The following is a 12,419-nucleotide window of genomic DNA, read 5'->3' as shown; positions in this document are numbered from 1 at the left end:
TTCGTTGCTACGAAAAAATACATTCAGTGACATTAATGATAATTAATATTTTAAAATACAGGGTGTCCCGGAAAATAGTGCGTTCCTTAAAGGTATAGGTAGAAGGCACCATGTAGAACAAAAAACTCTTATAACATTTTTTTCTAAATGCAACCGTTTGACCAAAAATTTAAAATGTATTTTGGTAGGCAAATTTAAATCTGACAACTATGTGCGGTACGCAAATTTAAGCATAGACAGTCCCATGTAAATAAATAGAGATAGAAGATAGATAGTAAACAGATAGTTTTAAAGAATCCTGTTTAGTGTCAATGCCGAAAATGTTTTCGAATAGTGAGTGTATTACCTATTATGTTATTACCTATGAATGGTGTTTGTGAAAGGTTACTTGAAACAACTATTCGGTATAATAATTATTTTCAAGTAAGTACAACTTAGTTATTTCAGTTCACAAGTAAACAAATTACTGAGACATTATCTGGTGTATTTAAGTTCCACTGTAAGCTATTAAAACTATGTAATTCAGTTAAAGCCCTCAACAATACTCAGCATTCAACCCATTTAAACCTTACTAAATACATAATACTAGTTCAGTTAAAAGAGGTTTTTTTATGTTAAAAGATATGTAATTCGTTTAAAATTATGCAATAGGTATTTCAATACATTTCAAAAGAAAATAATTTTAGTAAACAAAATAATAGTAAATACATAAGTATTACCTACTATTAGGTTGGATTATTTTAAATACTGTTAATCACAATCAGAAACGAGTTCTTATTATGTTATTACTCCGTAGTGCGTACGATGTTGCCAGTTTATTAAAATTTCCAAACATTAAAATACAGGTATATGGAAAACAATGTTAACTTTTTTTTGGAACGGCTAACTTTAGAAAAAAATGGTATAGGACTTTTTTGTTCCAAATTGTGTGTTCTCTCCATGCCTTAAAGGAACGCACTATTTTCCGGGACACCCTGTATATAAAAGTGATGACTTTCAATCGTCAAATATTTATAAAAACTTTGTGTTTAATTGTACTAATTTGTACTTACATAAATAAATTACAATAAAATTTTGGTTTTGAACAGTTTTATTCATGAAATAATCGCAACAAATTGCACTCGAACTCTAAAATTAATATAGAATTTTAGAGCTCTTGTGCAATTACTACTGATAATTTTTTCACTAACTATGTATTCAGTGATTATAATAATTTATATGTACAACAAAAATTAATACTCAATCGAGAAAAGAGGAAAAGTGTTAAAGTGATTTTTTTATAATATATTGTTACTACGGAACGCTTACAATTTTGAGCATCTTTAACAACAAAATACTTGGATCACAGAATATATTATCCTAATGTATTCTCTGCTTGGATCTTCCACAAATAATACACAATAAATAACTTTTTATTAAGTTCACGTCTTAAATCAATTATTTATCAAATACACTATATATCAATATTATTTAATCAATAACTTAAAATATTCCCGATGCCATGTCAAATATTTAAAATTGTCACCGATTGTCACTGTCTGACTGACAACATGCTGACAATATTCTATTCGACTGAGTGCGTTGTAAGACAAAGATAGATTTGGAAAACATTACCACGGACATTGTGTTCATTTTTTTCGAATCCTGAAAAAACCAATAAATATTTTTGAAAAATTTAAACGCAGAATGAAAGACTAAATTATTACCGAGGGCCGAAAGTCCCTTAGAATAAATAAAAAGTTTATTTTGAATGAGATATTTGAAATTAAAAATCACACTAAATTTTCTCTTAGTTTTTCACCCCTGTAACTTATTAAAATAAACATTATAGAAGTTCTCCGGGACTTTCGGCCCTCGCTAATAACGTAATCTTTCATTCTGCTTTTAAATTTTTCAAAAATACTTATTAGTTTTCTCAGGATTCGAAAAAAATGAATCCTCATTTGAATAGCATTGCAGTCGAAAATACGTACTCATCCCCTTTAACTGTTTTTCTTAAATTTTACAGTTCAGAAATTTGGGGGTGCAAAAACTTTGGATGCGCACTGTCTAGTTAGATGTATAGTGCCTTGTTGAATATAATAAATTATCAAAATATAAGAATTTATTAATATTAATTCAATTAAGTCTTCAAAGTAATTATATTAACTAAAAGTTGGACATTTTTCTTTTGATAAATTGAAAATTGTACTACAAAATATATTTCAAAATTAACCTTACCTCTAGATGTATCTACACTATATCCTCTCCCTTGATGTTGAAACGACCACGTGCATAAATCACAGGTAGTAAGACCATCTGGAGTGGCAGAGTCGTCTAAAAAAAGAGGTCTAGGTGGTGGTGGCACAAAGTTTCCTGAGAAAAATCCCCCCTCGCTTGCATCGAGGGGAAGAGGTGAGTCGTCATCTAGGATATCGTTCCATAATTCGCCACCTCCTTGATCCGTCGTGTTCAGAATATTTGTTGAGGTCGAGGGTGGCACCTGAAACAAAAAATTTATTTTAAAAGAATCGGTAAATAATATTAGACATTTTTACTTAAAACTTAATATAAGTATTTTGTACTTAGAAAAGTAATTCTATATTCATTTAAAAGGGTTAGAAGAAAGGATAAAAACCAGTCTCTTCCTAACATGAAGAAAATGGAATTTTGTACGCAGAAGAACACAAAGTGGAGGTAAAGAAATGCACACTAGAAACAGGATGTAGGGAACACTATCATCTCGACTCTCAAGAAAGAAATTCACAGAAGTCGAAAGAAAATGTACAATTATAAAAAGAAGAAGGGGAAACTTAAGTATTTCACACACCTTCCCTGAAAAGGGCAAGACAGTCAGCTGATCAAGCGTAATAACGCCAAAAGAGCTCCAGGACCGGACAAGATTACGAACATAGCTCTACTCTAAAGAACCGACCATAAAAAGCAATAGTATATATAACAAATTTAAGAGGCAACAGTAGCGATCAACAGGTAGCAACAAACGCGGTCCAAGATTGCGGCTGTAATTTTGAATATTTTGTCGAGATATTTGGCACACGTATTCGTAATATAATAAAGAATGGCGGTACAGAGCCCAACTTGAGAAATATATTAGTATGTGGAAATTACTCTGTAATTAAATAATATATTCAAAAAACGAGCCTGTACCGCCTTTAAGAAGAACAAAAAAATACACTTTCTTCAAATAAACTTTTTTATCCCATGCCTAGATTTTGTGTCTTTTGGACCTACTAAATTTTTTTATTTCTAACAAGAAATCAAACATATTATAACTAATAACTAATTAGGCAACATAGAGAAATTGTCACTGTCATTTTGACAAACCTGCGTCAGATTTTGTCTTATCTGTTCTGTTATCTTTATCGATATCTGTTCAGTGCAGTAGTGTATAATTTTAAGAATTCGTTATTGTTGTTTAATAGGAAGGTAGTGTTTATTTATAGTTAAATTATTATATCTTTGTGTAATAGAACTAAGTTGTTGGGAAGTTGTTGAACTAAATTGGGAAAAGTTCATTTAAAGTTCTATTGTATCGCTTCACAACGAAATGATTATTTATTATTGTTTTATTATTATTTCGTGCAAATACCTATGTTAACATACAATTTTCACCCATTTTTGTTTATTTTTATAAATATTTATAACAAAATTGTTTTATATTACAACTTACATTTAGCGCGCCTATGAGTATAATAATTGTCAAAATATTGATCTTAGATAATGTCAAAGATTACCACTGTTGCCAAAGTTTCGCAGACCTTAGGAAAAAAGGTATGATACTGATACTATCTCTCGAAGTTATATTGATGACGCGCTACTGTATGCTCTTATTAACAACATCTTAAGCTTAAGACATTTTCCTGACAAATGGAAAGAAGCTTACGTAATAATGATTGAAAAACCAGGGAAAGCGGCACATTTCCTGCAATAAGCAACATTGCAGAGCGGTTCACACTAGCCATGCTAAAAAAAGAATAAGAAGCAATCAAAACAATACCTGAAGCACAGTTCGGATTCAGATCCGAACACTCATGTGAACTTCAGGTGCTGCGGCTAGCAGAATATATCACGAAAGGGTTCAGTGAAAAGAAATATGCAGCAGCCGACTGCCGACTTTCTAGACGTCAGTAAAGCATTCGACAGGGTCTGGTACGACGGCGACGACCTGCTGTATAAAATGAACCAAAATGGTTATAGTGAGGCTATGAGCTATGACATATCGTCTCAGGATTTTAGAGTTTGAATATGGCCAAGCCTATCCGAAATTGGAACCATGGAGCCTGGTTGTGCAACTGACAGCGGTATTATCGCCTTATCTATATACCATATATACGGCAGACACCCCAACTGAACCCAGATCGTTGCTAAGTCTATACGTAGACGATACAGTAATAGCTTCTAGCAGTACCCACCTAAATCTAGCAACAAGACATCAAGACACCGTAATACAGGCCATCATGTACCAAAAAACAAGAGGCAAATGGGGTACGGATTATGACGAAAATCAAGGGAAGGTACACAGGTACATAGACAGCCCAGACAGCAGTTAGCTGGATATAGAGAATACAGTAGCAGAGGACCAAAAAGAAAGTTATTTAATTTTAATACTAAATAGTTACTCTAAGAAAAAAACAGGCATGGGGAGAATGATGGCCTTATACACCTGGGAATGCACAACCCAACTATTATTACTTTCCTTCTTATATTACGTTCTCTTAACCCTGTACTAACAACCTTCTGTTACAGCACTCAGGCAAAACCAAACGATGTATTGTGTCTCCATACGCAGACAGCTTGATGCAGTCGGTGTGGACAGCTCAAAGCTGCAAAGTTGCGGTCGGCGAACTGCGGTTTCTAAACAAAATTGTATGTTTGCCATACACGTAGCTTTCCAACCATTCGGCAGCAAAAATGCAGTCGACATGCGGTCGAGTTTTGGCGTGCTGCCGGCAGACCATACACGGACAGTGGACAGCTTAAGGTACGTATCCATACGTGGGTGCTCCGTGCCCGGTGTAGCTGCTCAAATGGTCAAATGGATACTGCATGCGCTCCCCTACATATAACCGCAAACCGGTTGAATCGAAGAGGGTGACCGCCGAGCGGCGAGCACCAACGTATCCACTTTGTGGAGCTGCTACACCGAGCACGGAGCGCCCACGTATGGATACGTACCTTTAAATGCGGTTACCTCCGCTTTCTCTCTTCGTGTACCTACCCTCTCGACTGCAGACGGCACCTCATTCTTGTTTTGTTTCTATATCGATCACTTAATTAACTGTCGTACCTTCAAAATGAATTTGGAAAATTTTGGTGAAGAATTATTGATAAACGAAATGAAAACAAAGGAGTGTTTGTGGAATTACCGCTGTGAAACATATAGCGACAGATTAAAAAAAAATCGTTTCGTCGTAATCGATGTTGCAACTGAACAGTGGCATCTTGTTGCAGTTGAGACCCGCCATACGCGGGCAGCTTGAAGCAGTCGTTGCTGACAGCTTGAAGCTGCAAAAACTTTGCAGCTTTAAGCTGTCGACACTGCCCGTGTACACTAAACGAGGCACTAGATCAAGTAAATATTTCAACTGCAAACACAGATAAGTCGCCTTCAGGGGCTAAATATTTTTCAGGTAGGTCAAATGGACCATACTCGCGGACATAAATTAGATGAATAGTTGGCAGAAAACAACGGTTACTTCATAAAAAAATATGTTATATTGTTAGACACTATAAAAAAATACTTTTACTTTGCAAACGGAAGTTTGAAACCGTTGTTTCGCCTTATACCATTTAATCACAGCGAGGTTGTCAATAAAATTAGGAATTCATCTCATTAGGTATAATATTATTAATCGCAAAGAGAAAAAGCAAACTAAAAAATCGAACAGCTCGGTAAGTAACTCCGATAATTTTTTTGTGAAAGATCAAATGAATCTCGAAGTAATAAGACGTAATATAAATCATATCTGCCGTGATCAATCATGTTGCCCAACGAAAGATAATAACTTAATTTGTCTTTTCTTTTGGGCATTCAAACAAAGGCGTACCTAAACGCATCAGGGTGTGTATAAAATATATTTAATTTACATTATATTTTGTTTCTGTTGCATAGTTGCTTGCCATATTTCAATAAAAGGTGCATATTATTATGTGGTTGTAGCATAATAAATCCATAGTCTGATCGGATCTCACTATATTGGCTTAGTGTTTTATATCGAAAGCTTTCTTCTTTTTGTTCTTCCACCTCCTCAGCTTTTCACTTCTCAGAATACACTGTTCCTTACTCTTCTTCACCACTCATTTCTGTCTATCGTATCTTCTTAATTTAAACCTTTCTCTCTCAAGTTCACTGCAACACAGTCCTTCCATCTTCTTCTCGGTTTTCTTTTACCTCTATTTCCCTCAATTTCTAACAGTTCTATCGTCTGAAGAATATATTCTTCATTCGAAACGATAAAATCATTAGTTTTAGATATCGTGGGTATACTGCAAAAACTGACCAAGTCAATTTTTATCGATTTTTAGTTTATGTGACCAAGTCACTCCAAGGAACTATTTCATGATGCCGCAACACACATAACATATAAATGTCTATGTCTGGGTATGCGTATCAACAGACTGGAAGAAATGAGCATGTTGACTTGGTCACTTTGCATGAAATGCTTCATATTTTATTCATGTTAACATTGAACTGCGACAATTGGATATTATGACTTGGTCACTTTTCTATGTTTTAGTTTTATCTATACGTTGTATGTTTATTTGTTGAACGATCACGTGTTGGAAAAATAGATATTACGTTTATCTTTCATTTTATCGTATAAAATAGCAATACTAAATATTGTGCAACATAATTTTTTAGAATCTGGACATTCTTACATGGAAGTAGATTACATGCACAGTGCCATAGAAAATGCTAAAAATAATGTTCCAGTATACACTCTGCATGATTAGTTACACATTTTAGACTGGCCTAAACAAAAAAAGTGAACCATATAACGTACACGAATTGAGGTATAATGCTTTTCTTGATATAAATACTCTAGCTGCTAGTGTAGGTACGCTTAAAAATAAAAATAGAACCATTGACGAAAACTGAAATCGTGTTAATTGGCTAAAAATTATATGTATGTGATATGAAGAAGACAAACCGCAATATATTTTATTTAAGTACAACTATAGTGATCCATACTTTCTTATGTTAAATGCAATTGGGCGTACTAAACGAGTTATAAATCTTATAATAGAAATTCAACTACTATTTTACTCCAAAGAAATTCCTATTTCTAAAATTAAAAAGCAGGATCTTCTAAAATTGTGTAGACAGGAACAACTCCCTCTGAATTCCATGCTTGGGTATCAGTCAATACCATCAGAGAGTGGGAGATGTTGCTCCAGAGCCATCAATATTGTCCGATTCGGATTTTGATTAGCTCTACTTCTCCTATTTGGATTCAGATTAATTCTAGTAGAGAAACGTTTACATTTTTGTTATCATTTTACAATTTAAAAAAATAAAGTAAATGTTTTTATTTGAAACTTCAGCCTTACACTGTAAATAAACAAAATTAAAAGTATTTTCTTTGTGATTTATTATTGATAAATAATCATGATTTTGTAACCATGATTTAAATTTGAGCAAATTTCTACATCAAAAAGTGACCAAGCCAATTTTTTTTTCGAAAAACAAAAAGGTTAATGCGATTTTTAGAGTTACTTAGAATAACTAACTTCAACCATTTAATACCTGGAAAGAAAAAATACATATTCTCTTAAAATGATTTAAAAAAAAATATCTCGAAAGCACGATATTTGACTTGTAGTATAGTATAGTTGGTCCAAAAGATGGCATAACCCAGACATCCAAAGTGAAAGTTATCCTTCAACACTAAATTGTTCTATATGGTCCACACAATGTCCAGAAAAAAGTCACACCATTTTGAGCGTCGGGTTTGGGGGGGGGAGAGGGGGGAGAAATCGGTAAATTCGTAGTTTTTTAAGTTTTTCACCAATATTTCTAAAACTATGCGGTTTAGCATGAACAACCCTCTATACAAAATTGTTCTACATTAAATTTGAAATAAAAAAGGCCCTATGCATAATCTTTCTAAAATGAATGGTTAAAAAGTTACGGAGGTAGTATAGTAAAACTGGTCCAAAAAAGGCCTAACCCAAACATCCAAAGTAAAAGTTTTCCTCCGACACCAAAATGTTCTATATGGTCCACATATTGTTCAGTAAAAAGTTACACCATTTTGAGCGTCCGCTTTGGGAGGGAGATGGGAGAGAAGCCGGTAAATTAGTAGTTTTTTTTTAAGTTTTTCGTCAATATTTCTAAAACTCCCATCTCCCCCCCAAACCGGACGCTCAAAATGGTGTAACTTTTTACTGAACATTATGTGGACCATATAAAACAATTTGGTGTTGAAGGAAAACTTTTACTTTGGATGTCTGGGTTAGGCCTTTTTTTGGACCAATTATACTATACTACCTCCGTAACTTTGGAACCGTTCATTTTAGAAGGGTTATGCATCGGGCCTTTTTTATTTCAAATTTAATGTAGAACAATTTTGTGTAGAGGGTTGTTCATGCTTAACCGCTTAGTTTTAGACATATTGACGAAAAACGTAAAGAACTACGAATTTGCAGATTTATCCCCCCTCTACCCCCAAACCCGACGCTCAAAATGGTGTGACTTTTTTCTGAACATTATGTGGACCATATAGAACAATTTGGTGTTGGAGGATAACTTTCACTTTGGATGTCTGGGTTTGGGTCTAACTATACCATACTATTGGTCAGTTTTTGCAGTATGCCCACGTTATATTTGAAATTAAAAATTAGGTGGCACAATACATTAATCGAAATATCTGTGCCATTACATGTTTAACTTCAAATATCTCGAAAACTAATTACTTTATCGTTACGAGTGAAGAGTATGTTCTTTACATGGAGAGTATTGGAGAATCGAAAAATTGCGATAAAATGGCAATTCCGCCAGTGGCGTAGCATTTGTGAAGTGTCAACTGTCGTACGCATCTGGTAATAGCCCGGAAGGTTTATTTAACATAATTTCATAGGGTGTATAGTACCTACACTTTCTGCCAAGTATGAAAAGGATACGTCGAATAGTTTTAAAATACTGAGCAAAAATAGTTTTTACATTTTTAAATAAAACACCCTGTAACTCAGTAAGGAGCCACATTTTAATCAGGTGATTTTGATTAAATCTTGATATTTTGAGGTCTAGAATCTACGACACAGATATTGGAGATTCTTAATGAAACACCCTGTATATCAGTAATTCCCAAAGTGTGCGCAGCGCGCCTTTGCAGTGCCATCATAAAGAGCTGCTAAATATTCTCAAATTGTTGAGATAACAATGGTGAATGCTGACAAAATACAAAGAACTCAGCAGAACTTATGTAAATTTTCCTTTCCTTGTTTTCTTTCCAATCCACATCTTTTAAGTAGACTAGTGCTCAAGCACGACTCCTCCACCTATGCTCTAGCCTCTAAAGCTTGACTTGGGAGCTTACCGCTAAGCGTGTGTAACCCAGTAACAAGTCAGATTTAAATTCATTTCAGTTTATTCGTTGTCACCATGAATTTTTGTTTGTTGGACTAACTACTAACTTAATAGTGTGGTGGTTAAATTAATTTTCAAAAGTTATTTTTCTGATCACCCCAAAATTGGAAAAATTCTTACTAAACTTGAATAATAAAGATAGTGCTGAATATAGAGAGGACGATTCACAAACAAGTGGAAAGAGTTATTTGGATTTTAGCGTTACATCAATAAACGAAAATGATAAAGATAGACACCTAGGCGAGGAAATAAAACCTACCAAATTTTTACAGTTGGATGAATATCAATGAAATTTTTTTGCATTCGATTCGTAAGAGCTGTAGGAAACATTGTGAACAAAAATGGTGATAACGAAAATGAAAATTGCATTATTGAACAAGGACAATTTCATTTCATTTGCATTTTCCAAAATGCATTTAAAATTGATGAAAAATGATAAATTTTTAATTGATGAAAATAAGTTCAATTTTCTACCAGGGGATTTTTGGGCTCTCTAAACACGAATATCATGATGGTGATAATCTGATAATCTCCGAGGCATCCGGTACCCAGGATGGGCCTCGCTTTATATTGCATTTGCATTGATTATGTATCGTGGGCCTGATACAGACGCTGATAACATCATGACGGAGATGTTATCAGCGTCCCAGCCACCAAGTACGTTGGAGACCATCGCCGTCACGATAATCGTGATCCGCGTCCCCAAAAACCCCCGATAATGATACCCCCAGATATTTTAATATAATTTCCATAAACATTCAGATAAGACCCATTATGGGCACCAGGTGTTTCGGAGACCATCCCCGATATGATATTAGTGTTCAGCGACGACAAAAACAATCGAGTAACTAGTTTGCATTGATGTTGTATTAAATTTCCATAAAACTCTAGAACATGAGGCTCATCCTGAGCACCAAGTGCCTCGCGTGGACGTAGTATTAGTATTCAGCGACCTCAAAAACCTCGAGTAACGAGTTTGCATTGATTTTGTATCCAATTTTCATAAAACTCCAGTAGATGATCGAATAAAATCCAAGAGTAGTAATGTTCAAATACATAATATCTACTATATCGAACACCATCATTAATAGGGCTGGATCCCGCGTATAATAAAAGTTGATTAATAAATAACAAGCTGAAAATTTGTTAATAGCTTAAAGATGTCTAGTCGGACAAACAGGGGAAGTTTTAATTGTGGAACAGGTTAAAAATTTGGGACGGTCATACCACGAAAACGTCACATGTATTTTCCGACAGATTTTCCAATTGATTTGTTACCCTTTCATTAAACTCTAATGCAAAAATCAGACTGCTATTTATCACCAAATGGGCATTTTAATGAGTGGAACACGTAGAACATGTCAAATGACAGGAATTATGACAGGTGATAAATATCAGTCTGATTTTTTGCATGAGAGTTTAATGAAAGGGTAACAAATCAATTGGTTCTATCGGACAAAATACATGTAACGTTTTCGTGGTCTGACCGTTCCAAATTTTTAACCTGTTCTACAATTAAAACTTCCCCCGTTTCAGTGTTCCCATATATCAAAGTTTGTCCGCTTGCTATGAATCAACTTTTTTTTCATACGCGGGATCCAGACCTATAAGTTTTATAAGGAAAGACGATTAAAAATTCGAATTATACCAGCCAGCTCAAAACGCGCCGTGACGTCATTGGGCTATATGTTTACATTTTGCACCAACAAAGTAAACAAAATTGTATATGATTCTTTTCATGAGGATTTTTCAGTGCGTCAGAAATGATAGAAAAAAAGGTAAGTCCGTGATAATATACATTTATAACATTTATTCTAAAATGACATTTTAGTTAAATCTGACAGTTGTCAAATTTTATTTGCAATTGGGCATAAAAACAAATCAATTGTCTTTATTGCATTTATAAAATGGTATTTTCTTTGATTTGTATAGTCTTATAAATTGTACAGATTGTATTCGTAGATATATTATATAATTAGTAAATAAATTTTTTTTCTATTATAGCGCCATCTATCGACAACTAGAATAATCACCGAACTAGAATAATTACCAAAGTAATCACCGACGTGCCTTTTTTTCTGTTATATACAATTTAATGCGTTAGAAAGAAATCGAAAAACTGTGACGCACTGAAAAATGCTCATGAGAAAAAGCATATAATTTTAAATTAGACATTATAAACGTCAGTAGAAAATACAGTTAGGTATGTGACGGTTCAAGTTTTGTTATCGTTTAAACTATTCATAGAAAATTTGTACTTTTACAAAATGGTTTTATTTTCCTTACCTAAACCTTTTTTTTTCTTTCCTTAAATAACTATATCAAACTCCAATCTCAACAAATTGATATACCTATATTATTACAATGACATATGATAAATGTCATTAGAATATAAATATTTTTCCTTTATTCCGCGACGACGAGCTGGCCAAATACCCAAATAGGTGGAGGACAATAAACAAAAGAAGAAGAAGAAGAATATACCTAAATATAACCATAAACGGAACCATATCACATACAGTTAAACTATATGACGTCACGGGTCGTTTGAACCTTGTTTGAACTATTTTAAAATACAGAAGTACTTCTAAGTTATTATGAGTTTTTGAAGCGTGAAATTGTGAAAATCTCATTTTTATACAAAACTGAACATTATTATGTAACAAAAAAAATGTGCAAGTTCCCTATTAATTATATTACTTTTTTAAAAGATATTTTAAGACTAGAGGCCTGATTGTTAAAAAAATATAAAGCTCTTTAAAACATGTTTTTTTTAATTTTGTGGACAAGTGATAACTCCATTTCGCAAAATTAAGTATAAATTTTGTAC

At 33.7% G+C, this 12,419-nt stretch overlaps 1 protein-coding gene across 1 annotated transcript in view; it reads right to left on the bottom strand.

Annotated features, from left to right (window-relative positions):
• Nucleotides 1-12,419, bottom strand: part of LOC126881902 (uncharacterized) — a 496,017-nt gene that overhangs the window by 144,896 nt on the left and 338,702 nt on the right. The window contains exon 2 of the mRNA XM_050646562.1: nt 2,221-2,482. Coding sequence (XP_050502519.1) covers nt 2,221-2,482 — 262 coding nt within the window. The remainder of the gene's footprint in view (nt 1-2,220; nt 2,483-12,419) is intronic.

This window comes from Diabrotica virgifera, chromosome 3 (assembly GCF_917563875.1).
Source record: "Diabrotica virgifera virgifera chromosome 3, PGI_DIABVI_V3a".
NCBI lineage: Eukaryota > Metazoa > Arthropoda > Insecta > Coleoptera > Chrysomelidae > Diabrotica > Diabrotica virgifera.
The sequence above is the reverse complement of the archived record's forward strand: the minus strand, read 5'-3'. Positions and strand labels throughout refer to the sequence as shown.